The following is a 22,538-nucleotide window of genomic DNA, read 5'->3' as shown; positions in this document are numbered from 1 at the left end:
AAAACCAAAAAAAAAAAAAAAAAAAAAATTCCAGAAAGTGGTAAGGGATGAACAGAACTAAACCTCAGAACAATGACATGCTACGTTTAAACCCTGGCTCTTAGCCAGAGGTTGATGGATAGATTAGTTCTCCTTCTAGGATCTAAGGTCTTATAGCAGTCCTATAGTCACGTGGTTTTCAAACTTTCCTTGTTATCTAAACCAGGGTACCTAACCAAGGATCTAGGATGAGACTAAAAAAGAAGAAAGGGACTGAATCATGACATAAGTATAGATAATGTGTCATGAACAGCTTTGTGTGACAAATTTAAAAATTTCTTCCTAAAGTATTTGACAGGCTAAGGGAAGATGTTAAAAAGAAGCCTTTTTTGTTTCTTTTTATATGCTGCTGACAAAATAATAGAGGATTTTTAAGTGAAAGCTAAAGACAGGGATACTGGTTAGGACACTAACAGCAAGAATTAAAACTAGAGAAGAGGAGAAATGTGAGGAAAATAAAATATCTTAGTGACTTGGCACACAAGTAAATATGGCAGTAGAATAAAAGAAGATATAAGAATTTTGGAAATTTTTCAGGTTTCTAGCTGGGATGGTTGCATGGTGGTTCTACTGAATAAAATGAAGAATAAAGGTTCAGAGTATGGTTTAGAGGGTACCTATCAAATAATCAAGTAGTATCTATGAAAGTGGTAACATTTATTAGGCACAATGGTAAGAAGGTCAAAAGCTCAGAAGGGACTGGACTGGGTGTACAGATTTGGGAGTCATTAGTGTTTGGAGATATTTGAAGCCATGGATTTAAATGAAGTTACTCAGAGAAAAAGCATAAGTAAAAACAAAACCTGGGGACACAAATATCTAAAGGGCTGGAAGAATAAGAAACTCAAAGGAAAATTAAAAGAAAGAACTTGAGAAATGAGGGTAAAAAAAGCAGAGAGTAGTTTCATGAAAGTAAGAAAAACAGAGTTTCAAAAAGAAATGAAGAGTTAATGTCAAATATTTCCAAAAGATCAATATGAACAAAAAGGGTCTCACATAAATATGTTTGTGATAGAAGCTTCAGGGGAATATCAAAATGGGAAACAAACTAGACAGTTGAGAAATGAATAAGGAAGACTATGGAGATAAACTACTGTTACAGAAAGATGAGAAGAAACACAATATAAAGCCAGGCAATGGGATTAGGCATTTATGAGAGAAATACTGTGCAACTGATTTCTCTATAGCCGTCATACTCTTCTAAAAAACGCGATCCTCTTTTGAGGAAAAAAACTCCCACCACACTCTAGCCATATGGTCTAAAAGAACTGTCAAGATCTTAAACAACCCAGGTAAAAATAACTGACTCGTGGGCAGTTATTTGATCAAGTCAAGACAAATCCAATCCTCAGAAATTATTCTGACTAAAATATGGGATCCCCTGCCACCTGGAGAAAAGTGGTTTTCAGTAGAAAAGAATGAAACTGATACACAGAGGAGTAGAACACCAGAGAATAAGAACATATCCTGGATGTTTCCAGTCCCTGAGAAATCTTCAGTGATACACTAGCTCTTAAGTTTCTAACACTCAGTTAATCAGCACTTCCCTCAGCTCTGCTAGCTATCCCAGCACCCTTCCAGACAGTAATCTGTTTTTGAGTTTTAGTCACTAACTGTCCAGATTGATAAATACTTCTTTGAATGGAACATTAGAAACTGAGATGATGTATATGAGGTTTAAATACATTTTCAGAAAGGAAAGCAAAAAGTGAAGACAGTTCTCACCTGATAGCCTTCATGTTTTCAGTGAAGTAGAGCTTGAGGTGCTCTAATGAGAGTAAGGGAGAATGGGCTGAGATGTGGTAAAAGTTCAGAATATCCACTGAGGGCAATGGGAGCAGGAGATGACCAGGGATATGGAAAAGGCTCTATGCAATGTTTGGACAGGAAACTGTGAATGTGTAATGGCATTCACACAATTCTGTGATTTTTCTCTAAGAATTAATTAGAAACAGAAGCAATAGACAGTAAGACTCATTAGGGCTGGGATACTGCAGGTAGGTATAGTAAAATGACTGGTGGTGGGGGTAAGGAATGGGCAGCAGGAAAGTTAAGAGTATCAGCAAAAGGGTAAAGGATCATGGGGTCTAAGTGGAAGCTAGGGAAACAACAAAAAGAAACAACAATAAAACCCCAACGCCAAAAAAAAAATATTAAACCAACAATAGGTAAAGGAGGTAAGGGAAATGAAATAGTCAAGGATCTAAAGATCAAAGTAAGGTCAGAGGACAAATAACATGGGAACTGGAGTAAGAAAAGTGGAATATGATCACAGAATATTCCAGAGGTAGGGCAGTTCTAGGTTATAACAAGATCAAGGGTCTGACCACACTTCACTGGGTTACTGAAGTGATGGTAAAGATGTCTAGAGTTGAGAAAGTTGGATCCTATGATTTCAGTAGTACGCGAGTACCAAAGTTTTCAAAATACAAGGGAAAAGAACAAATAGATAAGACAATAATAATTGCCACATAAGTACTTCTAATACTGCAAAGAATTCAAACATCAAAAAGGTTCCTCGAAAAAAAAAACTTCCTCAAAGATTCAAGTAGAAGCAGGATTTAGCAAGCCACTTCTGAAAAGTTTCTGATAACCAGTTAAATTCCTTCTCTAAGCCAGTCACAATCTCACTTAAAACCAAATATGTAAATTTTCCAGTGATGGAAATGAGAATGTCTATAAGTATGAACTCCCTATTTTTGTTCTGGTCTTCAAGACATCCAGTCTTTATGACATCCTACTCCACAAATAAGAAAAAAACATCATTCTGAGAAATGTTTAGAGAAACATTCAGAGGAAACAAAACTTTAAAAAGATCCAAGCATCTAACAAAACAAAAAAGAAGCAATATGAAAACTACACACATTGTCCCATTATCATTAAATAATTTTCACTTGCAAAGTGACTGAATAGTAGCACTTTCATACCTAGATCCTTAAAGGAAGGTGAAAATGAACCATTACTCACTGTCTTAACAGCTGTCTGCCCTGCTTCCACGTTAACTGGCTATTCTGAGGTGCTGTGGGAGCCTCTGTGTCTTTGGTTTCTTCTAAAAATTAACAGTAACAACAACAACAACAACAAAAACAAGACAAGTTTCATACACGTTATTTCAACTCCTGATAATACTGCCAAAGTCCTCTTAGGGATAAAGTCCCACAGAATATACCAAAATATTTTATAAAGGATAGAAGAAAATTAACTTTTATTGAGTGCTTACTGTGGGTCACTCATTTAAAGTGTGTTTATCCTGACAGTCCAAACACTTAGGCACCACCCTCCTTGTTTTAAAATTTGGAAAACCCAAGTGTACATTAACTATTATTACAAGTGATTTAAAAATCAGAAGCCCAGGATTTGAAATGAAATTTTATTAAAATCAATTTTTTAAACTACCAGAATTCTGCTGTTGAATGCTTTTGAAACTAAAAAGTGATATTTACTATTTATATAAACTTTTCCAAATCAACATTGTTTAGAAATTAGATATATATTTATAAAACTAGTGAATAACTTAGTCTGTATCAGTAGACTCTAAGTCTACATACAAGACTCTATACAGTCAATTTCATTTTTAGAACTAAAAGTTAGACCAGAAAACAGTTTTTACTATATGTAAAAAGTCATATTTTATTCTCCGGTAACAAAGTGTATGCATTAAAAAAGAGTTTAATAAACAGTATAACTTCAGATGAGTTAAGCTCTCAACAAGTATATCCATAGTGATATTTAAAACTATTCATTGGCACTAATGACGAAATATTTTCCTGTAATTTCCCATTATAAAAATTATGATAAAGCAAAGAATATAGGGCCATAGAAGACAAGCCCTCACATTGAATGTTGAGAACTCTTACCATGGCTTACAGTCATTAGGCTCCTAGACTCCTCAGAGTCACATGAACAAACAGTTATTGGTAGCAATTCAAATATTCTCTGCAGGCATTACTTCTCTAACCTTAACAATCCGTTATTAATATCTTCTCATTCTTCCCCTGCACGTAGAAACATCTATAATTTCCAGAAATAATTATCTCATTCTAATAGCCCCCATTTTTTATTTATAACTTTTTCTCTTTATACCATTTTGCTTATTTTTAAATCACATATAACACATAATTAACTGGCCAAAAAAATACATTTAAAAAAAAGAAATACAAATTGCCCCAAATCCTATCACCAACAGTGTTAGTACTTGAGATTTTATCATTCCATATTTTCCATCTGAAAATAACACATCAGCTTCTCCCCTCCTTAAATTAAAAAAAAAAAAAGTCAAAGTGTGTGTACTGCACTACAAGCTGCTTTCAATACTTAATGTATCTTGAACATTCTATGGCAATAAATATAGATTAACATCATATAAAATAATTATATAATCTACAGAAAGTATATACCTATTTAATTTAACCAGTTCCCTAATGTTGAAATGTTCCCATTTTTCATTATTATAAATAATGTTGCTAAGGATATTCTTGAAGTACATCCTAAGCGTACAGCTCAATGAATTTTTTAACACACCCATGTAACCAGTACCTAGATGAAGAAATAAAATGTCATCAGCACCCCCAAAAACTTTCATCGTGCCCTTTCCCAAGTCTAACTAGATATTCCTAAAAGAATATTAACACTACCCTAATTTCTAAACACTAGGTTAATTTTTGAATTTGATATATATGAAATCATTTCTATCAATTTTCAATTTTATGTGATCCACATAAAATTTAGTTATAGTTTATTCACTTTTGGTTATAGCTTAGTCTAGTTATAGCTTATTCACTTTTTTTGCTAAACAGCATTTCCTTACACTAAAATATCACAATATATGTATCTATTCTATTGGTGAAGAACATATGAATTGCTTCCAGTTTTTTGCTATTAAAAGTAATGATACTGGGCTTCCCTGGTGGCGCAGTGCTTGAGAGTCCGCCTGCCGTTGCAGGGGACGCGGGTTCGTGCCCCGTTTCGGGAGGATCCCACATGCCGCGGAGCGGCTGGGCCCGTGAGCCATGGCCGCTGGGCCTGCGCGTCCGGAGCCTGTGCTCCGCAAATGGGAGAGGCCACAACAGTGAGAGGCCCGCATAACGCAAGAAAAAAAAAAAAAAAAAAGTAATGATACTATGAACATTCTTATACAAGCCTTGTGATGAACATTTTAAGGAGTGGAATTACTGGGCCACGGGGCACGCTGTTCCCTTTAGCAATATAGTTATCCCACGCTTTTCGAAAGCTCTCTTTAGGCCACCTTGCTTTTATGAAAGACCTACACGAAAGACCTGTTTTCGCTAGCCTAACTGAAAAAAATTCAGAGAGAATTTTCACTCTTTATGAAAAAAGGCAAAAAGAAAAAATAGCCCTCAGCATTTGTTTTGCAGTGAACCGTTACAGTGGCAGCACGCACCCACAAGCAGCGAGAGAGGCACCACCAAGCTCCGTAACAAGCCCGTAGCTTTGAACTGTGTCTATTATCATCTGTGCTTTATCTTGATCTATTTTGTGCATCATTAGCAAGATGTGTCCAAAGGTAAACTGCATCTTTGTTTTATGTCATTTTGGCTTATGAACAGGAATGCTCTACTTTGGGATAGTGGGGGAAACTTGTACTGACAAATCACTTTCAGAGCAGTTTTATCAATCTAGAATTCCAACACCAGAAGGTGTGCAAATCCTGGTTGATCCACATCCTCAGCAACACATGACTTTTTCTCTTTTGCATTTTCACATTGTGGTAGGTATCTAATTGTACTGTGTTGTGGTTTTAAGTTGTACTTCCTCAAATAAGTTGTATAAACTAATACATTTGAGCATTGTTTCGTATGTTTATTGGCCATTTGGATATCCTCTTTTATTGGTGGCTTTTCAAGTCTTTTACCCGTATGTCTACTGTTGCAGATTTTTTCCGTTAAGGGTAGGGAAATAGGAGCTGTTTACAGATTTGGATACACCCCCTTTTATAGAATTAAGTTTAGGATATATATACTGGTATTACTAGGACAAGGGTATAAAAACACACGTACCTTGTACTTCTTTCATAACAGTATGTCGTACGTTTTCTCTTTTTTACATTTTGATTTATTTTAAGTATATAAAAGGCAACACTGATTCATGTAATGTTTATTTCTGTCTATACTTTGATGTAAATAATTTTACCTCATTGTTTGCATGGTGTATTTTTGCCCATTCCTTTGTTTGTTTTCCACTAAACATCCTGAGTAGTTTTTCTACATCAGTAAAAATAATCTACTTTATTATTATTGTTTCCTATAAATAAAATACTTGGTTGTTATTTTATTCTTCAATTTAAGGAAGTTTTAATAGTTAAGTTTATATAGATAAAAACAGACTTGTTTTTCTCTCATTTCAGTTGGGGGCAGGAGAGATTACGTGCTAATGATTTTCCTTTACACCAACTTGTACCAAGACCAGTTAGCCAATTCCGACTCTAGTTCCAGGAACAGTGGGGCTGTTCCTCACATTTATACAGACCAAGTTAGGGCGACAGCCCTCAAGTTATACTAAGTGGGGAATTCCCTGGTGGTCCAGTGGTTAGGACTCAGCGCTTTCACTGCTGTAGCCTGGGTTCAATACCTGGTCTGGGAACTAAGATCCTGCAAGCCATGCGGAGCGGCCAAAAAATAAATAAATTAAAAAAAAAAAGTGATTATTTTCTGAATATTCTAGCCATATTAGAAAAAAAAATAAGTTAAAGAAAAGCTATGAAGACATCAGGTTTTCTCTATGGTGAAACCACTGTACTCCCTCTAACTATAATGGGACTGCTGCAGTAAACATGGCCCAGAATATACAGGCCTTCCATCTTTTTATCATTTATTATAGCTTTTCCAAGGAGGAGACCATAATATTGTCCCCTGGCATCTGAGTCTTCGTAACCACTTAAAAGCTAGATCAAAGGAAACCTATGCCACTCCTATCTTGGTCTCTTAATTTTATATATGACAACTAGGAAGATATGGTTGTGGTGCTAAAACTGGTAAGTGGAGAAGACCTAAGAATAAATCAACTGTAGATTGTACATATAGGGTGTTTCTGCCAAGTTTTAAGTACTTGATGTTAAACCAAAACCAATTAGCTAAATTTTAAAAATTTACTGTAACATTTAACTTAAAAAAAAAAATCCCTATTTGTTTTATTTTCCCTACCATGTACGCTTTGACTTTATTAGGAAACAACTATACAAGGAGAAGAAAAATTGTATATCAAAATAAAGACATTTTTTTCCTTATCTTAGTAACCAGCAGCCAAGAACAGTATAGAATTCAATTTGCCTGTACCATCAAACTGTGTATATAAATGGGTTCTACATATACCTCAGAAATAGAAAATTGCAGTAATATTCCCAAATATTATATAACATAAATCAAAATATTCTTTCCTTATTAAACTTTTAGATTACTCAAATTGTAATCATATGGAACCCTAAATTAACACTAAACTGTTATAGCCTTTTCCTATATCCAGCCCTCTCTTCCTACGTAACTGTTCATCAGATACTACTCTCACACTCACTACTTTAGTAAAGAGCAAGGCCAATTGGAGATAATATTTTCCTTCTCTTATCCTTATCTGGCTGCCTCCATAGTTTCCAAATTCAAATTTGCAATTTCTTTAGGACTAAACTGAGTTAATCACAGCTTCTCTAGAAAAAAAAATAACTTTTTAATAATACAAAATTAAGCTTATATAGACTTGGATAAGAATTGCCTACAGGTGGTACAAAGAGTTACTCATTACCTTCCACTTCTAATTACAACCAAAAATACACCTAGTTTTACACAGGTTTCAAAACAAGAAAAATAAGAGAACCTCGGGATTATGTAGATGAAACTATTGATACTTACTTTTATTCATTTATTATTTTCCCCCAAATTCTAGACAGTATTACAATAGGCAACCATCTAACTAACTGATGCTATCAAAGCAAAATGGGGGTAAAGAGAACATGTTTGTTACATAAAAATGAGCTTAAACCAGTTTTTCTTGCATGGGGTGTGTGGGGGGGGGTGGGGTGGGGAGGGGAGATTAACAGAAGAATCAAGTTTACCTGATTCAAAGGTTGGCATTTTCAAATCACCTTGGTTCAGTTCTGTGCCGTATTTTAATTTGTGATATTTTGCCCTGAAAATTTAATAATAAATTGTTGAAAGAAAAACAATTTTTTTCCCTTTTCTACATAGGTAAGTAACTAACTACTGGTATATATTTCTCCAATGACAAATAAAGCATAATATGAATGTCTGTTTCTTTAAACTTTACTTGCAAAAGAAGTTGGAGAAAAAAAATATACTGGATGTAAAAGAAAAGAAATAAGATAAATTGTCCAACTAAAATATACACCCAAGTAAAGATAAATTTTTCCTAATCTGTAAAAAAGAAAAAACTTGGACTCTATAATAAAAGATATTATTTCAATTTAAAGATTTTAATCTTTTTTTCTTTTCCCATATAAGAATCAAATCAAAATATCATCCTGTATTTTGGGCAAACCTTTATATCTTTCAAAAGGCGTTAAATACACTGTATAATAAATACATAAAGAGAATAATATTGTTCTACTTTTATTCATATAAGAAAATGAGGGACACATACCTTTCTTGTTTTAATGCATATTCTAACATCTTTATTCTTCTTACTAAATCCTTCTTCAAGTTTTCTTGACCTTTTCTTTCTCCTTGCAAAAATGCTATCCGGGCCTAAAAATACAAAAAGTTCATTTATTTTCATTTTTTTCTTAACTATACATAGGAAATTGAAAAAAGGAAAACAATAAATGTAAAATTCTGCCCTTTTATTCATGACAGCAAGCTTTAAATTCATAGAAGCAGTTTATCAAACTTTCTTTGTTAGATAATACAATCACTTTAAAATAAAGATAACTATAAATTAGCTATTTGCTTATAATCCTTTTGGTCTCTAACATTAAGTTTTACATACTTTTGAAAGGAAATTTTATATGTAAAAATTGCACCTAATTCCTAACTAACAAGTCACAAAGAACTAAAAAATATTATATTCACAAGTAGATAAATATTTTTCCTCAAATTAGATATTGCTTGTTTAAAAAACAGTAATATTCCCTCAAAAGCATTTCTTTCATGAAATACTTAAAAATTTATCATCTTTTCCATTCTATCCATCACACTCCAAATTGTTTGATCTCTTGAAACAATTATCCAGAGTATTGCAAATAGTTTAAGTTAAGCCACTTTATGTTCAATGACCTCATTACTTTCTGTTGTCATTTTCTACAGCGAGAGAATTTTTTTTCCTTTTAATTGCCTTATTTTCTCAGAGAGACAATTCTCCATCTTTTTCTGTCCCTTCCCAGCATGACAGCCTCCTTTATACACGCCACACTAAAGAGTAATGTTTAAGGAGGCTGGCATCTACATGGGGATATTTGCTGTTATGAACATATTTACAATAAAATTAACTTTCATGCTCTTGCCGAGATGACCAATAGGTGTATTTGCCCATTAAGAGAAAGTAAGCTAAATTATGGTTAATTTTTAAAATTTTTAAAGAATTTCAGTGAACATGGAATCAGAACAAATGAATTCATCTGAATAATTTAACACATTAAGTTTGGAAAAATTAAATGAAACCATTCACAACTCCGTAAGACCTGAGAAATTATACACAGCTATATAACACTTAGTCTACATACAAATTTCAAAACAAAAATAAAGATCTAGGAGCAATGGTAAAGATTCAGAACCTAATAATAGTCTAGATCCTAAAGAGAAAAGTAGCACTTCTGACTCTCTTAAGCTGTGGAGCAAAGGTAGAATATATCAGTTTCATTACACAGCTTCAAGAAATTCTGATTGAGGGTTTTCTCCTGTATTGGCTTTAAAAAAAAATCAAACATGAATCACATACTGTAGAACCCTTATGTGACTCTAATTTCCAGATCTCATAAGTATTTTACAATTAGCAACAGAAAAAAAATGAAAGAAGCTCATTTTATTTTGCTTCTTAAGAAGTAGTGGACTTCCCTGGTGGTCAGTGGTTAAGACTCTGCGCACCCAATGCAGGGGGCCCAGGTTCCATCTCTGGTCAGGGAACTAGATCCCGCATGCATGCCACAACTAAAAAAAAAAAAAAAAAAAAAAGATCCCACATGCTACAACTAAAAAGACCTGCGTGCCACAACTAAAAAGATCTTGCATGCCACAGCGAGATCTTGTACGCAACAACGAAGATCCCACATGCCACAACTAAGACCCAGCACAGCCAAATAAATAAATAATTAATTTAAAAAAAGCAGCAGTAGTAGTAGTAACTGGTAATTTTCCGGTTGAGAAAGATACTGCAAACTAAGTGCAAGTCATACTGTCCTCTAAGGAATTAAAAAAAAAAAAAGACTACAATCCTTCCTATTAGAATCTTATACTGTTGTGAGAATTCATTTTCACTTCTTTCTTTGGCATTTTGGTATTAAAAGTCATCCATACCTAGAGAATCCAGTAAATTAAACAAAGAAGCACAAATCCTGTAAAATAGCAAGAACCCCAAAGCAACTTCTGAACAGGAGCTGAAGGGAGGTAACTCACAAAGACACAAGACAAGGAAATGGTAAGAATTCATTAAAATGAAACTTAAAAGGACATAGTCTAACATAAAATACTGGAGAGGAGAGTAAAAAGCAGATAACAACAGAAAAGTCCTGACTACTGGAACTGATCTTATGACCTGTACAGACTAAAAAGGTAAAGATTATGTCTGATAGTGAAAATAAGGACCAATAAAATAACAGATTTGGCATTTAGTAAAGGATCATGGACAGTGGACTTTTCGATTGCTTTTACAGGTCATAACACACCATGAACAGCATCATCTTTGCAAATAAACACTTTAAAAAGTAACCGCAAAAACCATATTTACAAAGACACTAACAATAAAGAAAAGGATGGATAAATTCACTATAATTAAAAAGCTTCTGTTCAAGATAAAGTAGGAATTGGCAACCTACCTGTTTATGGACAGCCACAGAGTGAAAAATGGTTTAAAAAAAAACAATAAACAAAATTAGAATAGGCAACACAGACCCAATGTGACCTGCAAAGCCTAGTATATACTATTAAGGTTTGCAAGCCTTCTATATTAATATTAGACAAAATAGACTTTATATGAAAAAAGGTCATAAGAGACAAAGGACATTATATACTAATAAAAGGTTTAATACAGCAAAAAACAAAAAACAGTTATAAATATTTGTATACCTAACGAGACCATCAAAATATATGACACAAAAATTAACAGAATTAAAGGAAGAAATAGTTCAATAATAATAGCTGGAGACTTCGATATCCCACTCTCAATAACACATAGAAGAACCAGACTGAAAATAAGGAAACAGAGGACTTGAACAACTCAATAAACCAGCTAGATCTAACAGACATATATGGAACACTCTACCCAACAACAACAGAATACACATTCTTCTCAAATACACAAGAGATATTCTCAAAGACAGACCACACGTTAGGACACAAATCAACTCTAATCAATTTTAAAACTAAAATATCATTTTAAAAAATCTCCTGTGATCACAATGGATGAAGTTAGAAATCAGTAACAAAAAAAACTTGAAAAAGCCACAAATTTGTGGATATTAACCAACACCCTCTTGAACAACTAATAAAACAAAAAAATCATAAGGAAAATTAAAAAATACTTAGAGAGGAATGAAAATGAAAACACAGCTTACCAAAACTTATGGGACACAGCAAAAGCAGTGCTAAATGAATAATTTATAGCTATAAAGGCTTACATTAAAAAGCAAGAAAGAGGGGGCTTCCCTGGTGGCGCAGTGGTTGAGAGTCCGCCTGCTGATGCAGGGGACACGGGTTCGTGCCCGGCTCCAGGAAGATCCCACATGCCGCAGAGCAGCTGGGCCTGTGAGCCATGGCCGCTGAGCCTGCGCGTCTGGAGCCTGTGCTCCGCAACGGGAGAGGCCACAACAGTGAGAGGCCCATGTACCGCAAAAAAAAAAAAAAAAAAAAAAAAAAAAAGCAAGAAAGAACTCAAATCAACAACCTAACTTTACAACTTAAGGAATTTCAGAAAAAGAACAAACTAAACCTAAAGCTACCAGAAGGAAAAGAAATAATAAAGATTAAAGCATAGCAATAAAATAGAGCAGAGAAAAACAGAAAAAAAATCAACAAAATCAAAACTTGGTCCTTCCAAAAGATCAACAAAATTGACAAACCATTACCTGGATTGACTAAGAAAAAAAGACAAATAACTAAACTCAGAAATGAAAGTGGGGACGTTGCAACCAATTCTACAGAAATAAAAAAGATTATAAGAGTACTACAAACAATTGTACACCAACAAATTGGATAACCTAGAAACACAAAATCCACCAAGACTGAACAATGAAACAAACAGAAAATCTGAAAAGTTCTATAACTAGTAAAGAGATTGGATTAGTAATCAAGAATCTCCCAACAAACAAAACCTTTAGACTGATTACTTTATTAGTGAATGCTACCAAACATTTAAAGAATTAACACCAATCTTTCTAAAACATTTCCAAAAATTTAAGAGGGACATTCCTTAACTCAATGAGTCCAGCACTGTGCCAAGAGCCAAAGCTAGATAAAGATACTGCAAGAAAACCAGTATCTCTTATAAACACTGATGCAAAAACTCTCAACAGAATACTAGTAAATCAAATTCAGTAGCATATTACAAAGATTACAAATCATGACCAAGTGAGATTTATTCCTGCAATGTAAGGATGGCTCAACATAAGAAAACCAATTAATATAATATACTACATTAACAGAATAAAAAACACATGACCATTTCAACTGATGCAGAAAAAGAATTTGACAAAACTGAACACCTTTTTCTTGATTAAAAAACCTCAACAAACTAAGAATAAAAGGAAACTCTCATGACATAATAAAAGCCATTTATGAGAAAAAACAACAAACGTCGTACTCAATGGTTAAAGACTGAAAGCCTTCTTTCAAAAATCAGAACAAGGACGCCTGCTTCTAACACTCATGTTCAGCATAGTACTAGAAGTCATAGGCAGAGCAATGAGGCAAGCAAAATGAAAGGAATCTAAGTTAGAAAGGAAGAAGTAAAATTATCTCTGTTCACAGATGATATGATGTTATATGTAGTAAACCCAAACAATTCCATAAAAGTCTGTTACAACTACAAATTCAGTAAAATACCAGGGCACAGTCAACACACAAAACTCAATAGCATTTCCACACACTATCAGTGAACAATCATGAAAGGAAATTATGAAAACAATTCCATTTACAAAAGCATCAAAAAGAACAAAATACTTAGTTAACATAATATTTAAATAAGAAGGTGAAAGACTGGTACAATGAAAATCAAAAAATACTGCTGAATGAAATTAAAGACAGAGGGACTTCCCTCGTGGTCCAGTTGTTAAGACTCTAGGCTCCCAATGCAGGGGGCCTGGGTTCGATTCCTGGTCAGGGAACTAGATCCTGCATGCTGCAACTAAAGATCCCACATGCTGCAACTGAACATCTCACATGCTGTAACTAAAGATCCTGCACACGGCAAGGAAGAGTTTGTATGCAGCAACTAAGACCTGGAGCAGCCCAAATAAATAAAATAAATAAATAAATATTTTTAAAAAAGAAAGAAAAGAAATTAAAGACAGAAATAAGTGTAAACACATTCCATGTTCACGGACTGGAAGACTTACTATTATTAAAATATCAATACTACCCAACTGATCTACAGATTCAGTGCAATCCCTATCAAAACCCCAGTGACCAGGGAATTCCCCCCAGTGACATTTCTTACAGAAACAGAAATACACACTCTTCTCAAAGTCACATGGAACATTCACCAATACAGGCCACATTATGGACCAGAAAACACACTTTCAGCAAATATAAAGAATTAGAAATCATACAAACATGCTCTCCACTCTGACAGCTTTTTAAATTGGCTTTAAATTCACATTTAATGTAGGAAAAGTAGTGCTTATGGGGAAATTTACACCAGTCAATGTATATATTAGAAAAGATCTAAAATCAACAATTTAGCTTCCAACTTAGGCAAACAGAGAAAGAATAGCATTATAAACCTACAGCAAGCAGAATAATAAAATTAGAGCAGAAACCAATAAAGCTGAAAATATACCAATAATCAATGAAATAAGATTCTTTGAAAAGACCGATAAAATTGATTAACTTCTTAGCCAAGCTAACCAAGAGAGAAAAAACAAATTAATACCAGAAATGAAATGAAAGATCATCACTACTGATCCCAAGGACACTGAACATATAATAAAGGAATATTATGAACTCTATGCCCACAAACTTGATAATTTACATGAAATGGAACAATTTCTTGAAAGACAATCTACCAAAATCACACAGGCGAAAGAGATCATGTGAATAGGACTATATCTATTGATATTAAAGAAATTAAACCAATAGTTAATAACTTTCTATATCAGAAGGAACCAGGCCCAGATGGGTTCAACGGTGAATTCTACCAAACATTTAGGGAAGAAATGATACCAATTCTCTATAATTATTCTAAGCAACAGAAGCAGAGGGTACACTTGCTAACTCATTCAATAAAGCCAGCATTACCCTACTATCAAAACCAGACAGATGTCACAAGAAAGGAAAACTACTAATCAATTAACTCTCATGAGCATGAACACAGATGCAAAAACCCTCAACAAAATATTATCAAATTGAATCCAACAATATATACAAAGAATTACATAACAAGTGGGATTTATTTCAGGTATGTAAGGCTGGTTTAACATTTGAAAATCTATTTATGTAATCTATCATTAACTGGCTAAACAGGTTAAAGAAGAAAAACCATATGACCATATTAATAGATGCAGAAAAAGCATCCAATAAAATCAAACACTGATTCATGACAAAAACTCTCAGTAAGCTAAGAATAGAGGGGGACTTCTGCAGTTGATAAGATCATCTACCAAAAACCTACAGCTCAATAACTTATTTAATGGTGAGAAACTAGATGCTTTGCCTCCTAAGACAGGGAACAAAGAAAGGCTATCCCCTTTCACCACTCTTATTCAGCATCATACGCAAAGTCCTAGCCAATGTAGTAGACAAGAAAAAAACATTTTAATTGGAACCATAAAAAGAAGATTAGCCTGGCCCCTGAGCAAGGAGGATATGCAAATTCATGAAGTATTCCATGTTTTTAAAAAAGAAAATTTTAAAGTACACACATTGAGAAGGAAAAAATAAGACTCTGCAGATGACACAACTGTCTACGAAGAAAATTCTAAAGAATTACCAAAACCTCCTGGATCCAATAAGCAATTATAGGAAGGTTAGAGGATACAAAGGTAAGACAAAAATTAACTGCCTTCCTATATATACTAGCGATGAATAATTGGAATTTGAAAATTGAAAGTGAAAACACAATGCTCCTTGGTATCTAAATTAGCTGAAAACCTGTGTCTACACAAAAATATGAACATCAATGTCTAGCTGCTTTATTCATAACTGCCAAAACCTGGAATCAACCAAGATACCCTTCAATGGGTGAATGGATAAACACTCTGGTACATCCATACAGGGAATATTATTCATCAGTAAAGAGAAATGAGCTATCAAGCCAAGAAAAGACATGGAGGAACCTTAAATGCATATTCCTAAGTGAAAGAAGCCAGTCTAAAAGCCGACACACTGTATAATTCCAACTATATGACATTCCACAAAAGGCAAAACTAGAGAGACAGCAAAAAGAGCAGTAGTTGCCAAGCATTTGCGGGTAAGGAGAAAGATGAACAGGTGAAGCACTGGAAACTTTTAGGAACGGTGAAACTGTTCTACGTGGTACTACAATGGTAGATCCAGGACATTATGCAACTGTCAACACCCATAAGCCAGTACAACACAGAATGAACTTTAATCTATGGACAAACATTAATAATAATAATGTCTAAGAACTGGCTCATTGTAGCAAATGTACCACACTACTGCAAGATATTAATAACAAAGGGAAACTGGAGGGGAGGCAGGCAGCAGTGCCACACCACATATGGGAGCTCTGTCCTATCTGCTCAATTTTTCTGTGAATATAAAATTGTTCAAAACAAAGTGTTCGTTAACAAGCATTGGTGAGGATGTGGAGAAATTGGGACTCTTGTGCACAATTGGTGGAATTATAATGATGCAGCCATAATGTAAAACAGTAAGGAGATTGCTCAAAAAATTAAAAATGGAACTAACATATAATCTAGCAATTCGACTTTTAGGTATATATCCAAAAAAATTGAGAGCGTGGTCTCAAAAAGATATTGCACACCCATAATTCACAGCCAGCCTATTCACTACAGCCAAGAGGTGAAAGCAACACCACTGTCCATCAACTGATGAACGGATAAACAAAATGTGGTATATACAAAGAAATATTATTCAGCCTTAAAAAGGTAGGAAAACCTGTCACATGCTACATGAATGAACCTTCAGGACATGCTATGTCAAATGAGGAAGTCACAAAAGACTACATAATTCCACTTTTATGAGGTATCTGAAGTAGTCAGTTGAAAGAAACAGAGTGTAGAGGGGAATTCCCTGGCAGTCCAGTGGTTAGGACCCTGTGCTTTCACTGCCAAGAGTGCTGGTTGGATCCCTGGTTGTGGAAGTAAGATCCCGCAAGCTACTGGCAGGGAAAAAAAAAAAAGAATGCTAGTTACAAGGTGGGGAGGAAGGAGGAAAGAAAAATTGTTGTTTAATGGGTTTAATGTTTCAGATTTGCAAGATGAAAAAATTCTAGAGATCTGTTTCACAACAGTGTGAATACACTTGACTAAACTGTACACTTAACAGGTAAGATGATATTATATTTTTAGCACAAATTTTAAAAAGTATGTTTTAAATGTCTTTCTTTGAAAAGGCAAACCAGATAGAAGAAATTTGCAAAACATATACCTGAGAATGGGCTCATACATATAATCCCTGAGAATGGGCTCATATATATAATTCCTATCTGCTCCCCCAAAAGGTATACAACTTAAAAAAAAAAAAACAAAAAAAACAGCCTGATAGAAATATTGTAAAAAGACTGACAATACCAGGTCACAAGATACCAAAATGGCCAATCAAGATATGAAATAGTTCTCAACCTCATTAGTATTCAGAGAAATACAAATTAAAAATACAATAAACACAACACCAGGTTGGCTAAAAATTTTTTAATCTGACAATACTATTTGTTGAGGAAGATGTGAATCAACAGAAACTCTCATAAATGACTTATGCGACCATAAAATGGTATAGCATCTTTGGAAAGTTTTGTATTATCTATTAAAGTTGAAGATATAAATACATTAAAACCATATATTCCTAGCTACATACCCAACAGAAATGCATGTATGTATGTGCCTACTAGGAGACATGTAAAATATTCCCACAACTGTTTTTTGTAACAGCCAAAAACTGCAAACAATCTAAATAACCATCAGATCAGAAAACAGATAAATTGTATGTTAGTACAATGAAATACTAGCAAGTAAATGAACAAACTAAGGTTCCGAACAACAAAGATGAAGCAATATAACACTGAGGAAAAGAGCAAGACACAAGAGACAACATCCTATATGATCCACTGATACATATAAACTTCACTATCAGGCAAAACTAAACTAATACATTTAAGCAATGAACACTTAGCAACATACTACAAAAAAAAAAAAAGCAAGGAAATGATTACACAGAAAGTCAGGATAGTGGTTACCCCTATGAGGGAAGGAGGCAGTGGTGATTTGGAAGGGGCAAGTTTTAAGGCTTCTAGGGTGCTGGCAGTACTCTATTTTTTGACCTCTCCAAAAGTGATATCATGGTTGTCCTCTTTATAATAAACTGCTAACCTGTGCAATTATATTTTACACACTTCTGTAAGTTATATTTCACAATATTTAAAAATTTAAAAACTTAATCTCACTCTTAAGAGTTAGAATTAAGAAGTATATTTTTATTATGAAGATAATGTCAAAGACCTAGGTCCTTTAGTTAAGAAGAGGAAAAGGTTCAAGAATGGAATATGTAGTAAGTTCAATAAAGGATAAACTTTTTAAAGAACCACACATTTTCATTTTTTATTTGCCAGAATCAACTAATTTTAATGTTTTTAATTATTTGACTTCAAAAGTATAAAACTGAGTAGATAACTAACTTGAAATTCATTACTACATACACAGTGTAAGGCAGAAATGAGCTTTTTAATAAATTTGTTTCCATATCCAATCTCAGTTAATTCAGAGTAACAAAACTTTATTGTTAAGTCAACTTTTCTTCCTCTGAATATAGATAAAGGTACCCATTAGGGCTATATTTTATCATTTGAGTTATTCAACAATCAGTAGGTGATTATCACATGAAAATCTAAAAAAATTACTTGACACTGACAGCAGAACAACTTTTTTAACTGCAAAACCACTAGAGGTCACCAGTGCAAAACATCCAACATTGATTCAGCTAATACTATCAACCTAAAGTATTTCACAATTACTGTAGTTTCCAATATTTCTAAATAAGAACATTTTGCTTAAAACAAATAAATTACTTAACAAAATGTTTTATTGTAAGATTCTTCTTACTTTAAACAAAATTTAAACTGAATGCAAACACTGGATATAGGTGATTTTTATTTAATTACTTTAAAACAGTCTTCAGAGCTTATTTTAAAAAGATATATTCAGAAACGACAACATCATTAAGGAGCAAACTAATATGCAAGGAATTTAAGATAGTGTTAAATACTTCAGATTTTGAAGCAAATTAAAGACAAAATCAGGCTATAGCAACTACTAATAAATTCATATTATTACTATTTAAAATAGTAGGCTCTCAACAAATGTTAGGAACCTCTCCCCTTACGGATAAACTCAAATTATACAGGTGACTCTATTCTAAGCACTTAAATATTTTGGGCTAAGCAAGGTTCAGCTGTAAATAATTTAAGGTATAAATATAGAGTCAGCTGACCCATGGAATTTTATTTGAAATGTAAAATACAAGAAAAATTCATAACATATAGAGGTTTCAAAAGTTGGCTAATTATCAGAAATAACCAAGGAGGTTAGATTTTACACACACAAACACACAGCTTCATAATTCAGTGTGTTGAGGAACTGGAACTGCACAGAAAATTTTGTATAACCATCTGGTAACACAACCAGTCAGTTCCCCACCGGGTTCAATCCCTGGTCCAGGAAGATCTCACGTGCCGCAGAGCAACTAAGCCCGTGCGCCACAACTACTGAGTTTGCGCTCTAGAGCCCGTGCTCCACAAGAGAAGCCACTGCAATGAGAAGCCTGCACCACAATGAAGAGTAGCCTCCGCTCGCCACAACTAGAAAAAGCCCCTGTGCAGCAACGAAGACCCAACGCAGCCATGAATAAATAAGTTTATTTAAATAAAAAAGTATACGGCTTTTCAAGAACAAACAAAAAAGCATGCTTGCAATAGCCTGTAACATTTTTCATAAAAATAATATTTTCTTATTTTATATATTGCTAACAATTACAGGGAAAAAAGAAACAAAAAATACTAAGATTTCCAGAGGCAAATAAAACCTTTATTTTTATTTCTGCTCTTTATAATAGAGTCTAAAACAGAATTTAATAGAAATACCACAACCATCCTCTAAAATCTCAATGTAATTTTAGATGGTAGTAGTTGGCTTAAAGCATAAAAGATTTAAAATTTTTAACTATAAAACCTGTATTTCAGTTAAGTTCTCATTTATCTGGCATTTGAAAGCATAAAGCTCCAGGTATAAGCCCATTTTCTCTAAATAGAAGAATTTACCCCTTCAAGGTATAAAACTATAAACCATTTTAATGGACTTTCTAAAAACACATGTTTAGGGAATTCCCTGGCAGTCCAATGGTTAGGACTCGACACTTTCAATGCCATGGCCTGGGTTCAATCCCTGGTCAGGGAACTAAGATCCTACAAGCCACGCAGAGGCAAAAAAAAAAAAAAAAAAAAACCCAACGAATTTTTAACAAAAAAAATTTTTTTAAATAGAAACACATTTAGTGACATCTTGACCAATTTTAAAATCCGTTTTGTTTTTTTTTTTTGCGGTACGTGGGCCTCTCACTGTTGTGGCCTCTCCCATTGCGGAGCACAGGCTCTGGATGCGCAGACTCAGCAGCCATGGCTCACGGGCACAGCCGCTCCGCGGCATGTGGGATCTTCCCGGACTGGGGCACGAACCTGTGTCCCCTGCATCGGCAGGCGGACTCTCAACCACTGCACCACCATCAATACAAATTCATAAAAATACTAAAATATTGCAAAAGCCAGTAACATGGTATTAATAGCACTGATTTAGAATCTGCAGAGTAATAATAAATTGACACATCCCCTTAGCTGCACAGAACCACTTCTTACCAATATACCTAAAACTTCTACCAAAAAGAGTCTTCCCACTCACTCTCTTGGTCAATCTTGTTTTCTATACTACTGAGGTACTGGCAACAAGCTTCCCTTTTTCCTCAATTATTCTATTTTGTACCAGGCTAGGAAACCAAAAGAATAAATGGACTCTACTCCTCTAATGTATTTTATTGCTATTTATGTATCTTTGAAAAGAGAATGAAATTCTTTTAAGCATATGGCTGGGTATAAACTTTTAAAAAACTAAGTGGGAAAAGCTTCTATATAAGTGACTTTCACCTTTTATTATTTGCTTGTTTTCTGCTGACAAGATTGATTCTTTGGGGAAGCCAGTAACAAAAGAATGTTGACTTAAATGAAAGATTACGGTTCTATCATAAAATAGCAAAATGGCTTTCACATGACTACAATTAGAGGAAAAAAAACATTTTTTCTTGTTATTGTTGGAGAGCAAACTTTTGTTCTCAAGACTGGTATGTTTCTTGAAACCATTTTTTTAAACCAAGAGATATTTCTAATTTTATAATGAAAATAAGTAATTACAAGTAATAAAAAATAATTTTACAAGCAAGTTTTTAAGAACAGCTTAATTTATTATTCTTCCTCTTAAAGTACTTTTAGTAATCAATTAAGGCAATACTGATCAGGTAAGTTATTTAAAATCATTACAAATCTTGAGATTGCTAATGTGAGAAAAAGACATTTAGTTGTGTAGTATGATTTTCATTAGTAGGGGTCCACATTCCTTTACTAAAATCCTTTAGGCCAGATGTGTTCTGGAAATTATTACTAAAATGTATGTACCACAAATTACTTAACACCTTATCCAATGCAACTTGCAGCAATAACAAAATCAAACAAATACGACAAAGTATATGAGTGTTCAGTTTGTGGGATAAAGACTATAAATAGCTGTTACCAAAACAAACTTGGGTCCACTTGCCCAACACACAGCAAAGCCAATTTACTGACAATGGGTGTGGTGAAGAAGTACAGAGTTTACTGCAGGGTACCAAACAAGGAGAACAGGCAGCTCATGCTCAAAAGACCTGAACTCCCCAGTGGCTTTCAGGGAAGGGTTTTTAAAGGCAACATTAGAGGTGAGTGTTGCAGGGTGCTTGACAAGCTTGTAGACACTCTTCTAATTGGTTGGTGGTAACGTAACAGGGTGATGTTTCAGGAATCTCAATCATCAACCTTCTGGTTCCAACTAATCTGGGGTCCATTGCTTGAGTCCAGCATATAATCATCCCTCTCCACAAATGGATGCAGAACAACTCAAAGATATGCATCAGATTGTTATCTATATCCCTTCAGGAGGAACTAGGAGGCCTGTGACTCTAATAACAGAGTCATATACTAGTCAGTCATTAACTACTTGAGTCTGTTCTTTAGAACCTGGGTAAGGCTAGGAGACTAAGGCCTTTTTTTTTTCTATAAACAAGGAACAAAGGACACAGAGGTGCTTTTGAATCTAGGAAGGCCCTGAAGGGTACTGCTCAGTTTCAACCACCCCCCGCCCCCGCCTTTTCTTTGATTCTTCTCAATCCTGAGGGAAACAAGGGCAGGACAAGAAAGGAAATAAAGTTTTGGATACAAACGTTCATCATAAATTTTGGCAGGGGGACTCAGTTTCAATTCCCTACTCCTGTTTTAACTTTCCCCCAATCTTTACAGGAATGGGGCAACAACCGCTCTGGCTACTTCCTGTTGAAATGGGGGCATAATCCTGCTTCAATTTGGGGAACGGACCATGAGTTAGAGATATTTCCGAGTTCCAAGTCTTGGATCTGAATCTTGCATGATTAAGATCTTAGTCCCTTGATCCATCACTGTGGTGCAACAGACCCAATTAGAATTAAGAGGAAGAGTGAAAACCCAAACTTTAAATAAATATCGGAAAATAGATCTCATTCCCTGAGGAATTCAGAAGAATAAGCCTGAAAATCAGTCTGGACCTGGCACTTCTGGGAGACTTGTTGCCAGGTAGCCAGCTGCTTAGATATAAAATTATACCTAAGTAGGTTTAACTTCTGATGTGGTATTAACATATACAT

At 34.3% G+C, this 22,538-nt stretch overlaps 1 protein-coding gene across 3 annotated transcripts in view; it reads right to left on the bottom strand.

Annotated features, from left to right (window-relative positions):
- STRN3 (striatin 3) overlaps nucleotides 1–22,538 on the bottom strand; it is a 113,035-nt gene that overhangs the window by 45,870 nt on the left and 44,627 nt on the right. For all 3 annotated transcript variants that reach the window (XM_007451267.1, XM_007451268.1, XM_007451269.1), the window contains exons 2-4: nucleotides 8,647–8,750; nucleotides 8,102–8,175; nucleotides 3,007–3,088 (exon numbers count right to left, since the gene is read on the bottom strand). In XM_007451267.1, the coding sequence (XP_007451329.1) occupies nucleotides 3,007–3,088; nucleotides 8,102–8,175; nucleotides 8,647–8,750 (260 nt within the window). The remainder of the gene's footprint in view (nucleotides 1–3,006; nucleotides 3,089–8,101; nucleotides 8,176–8,646; nucleotides 8,751–22,538) is intronic.

This window comes from Lipotes vexillifer, unplaced genomic scaffold, assembly GCF_000442215.2.
Source record: "Lipotes vexillifer unplaced genomic scaffold, Lipotes_vexillifer_v1.1 scaffold1765, whole genome shotgun sequence".
NCBI lineage: Eukaryota > Metazoa > Chordata > Mammalia > Artiodactyla > Lipotidae > Lipotes > Lipotes vexillifer.
This window is presented reverse-complemented; position numbering and strand designations above follow the sequence as displayed.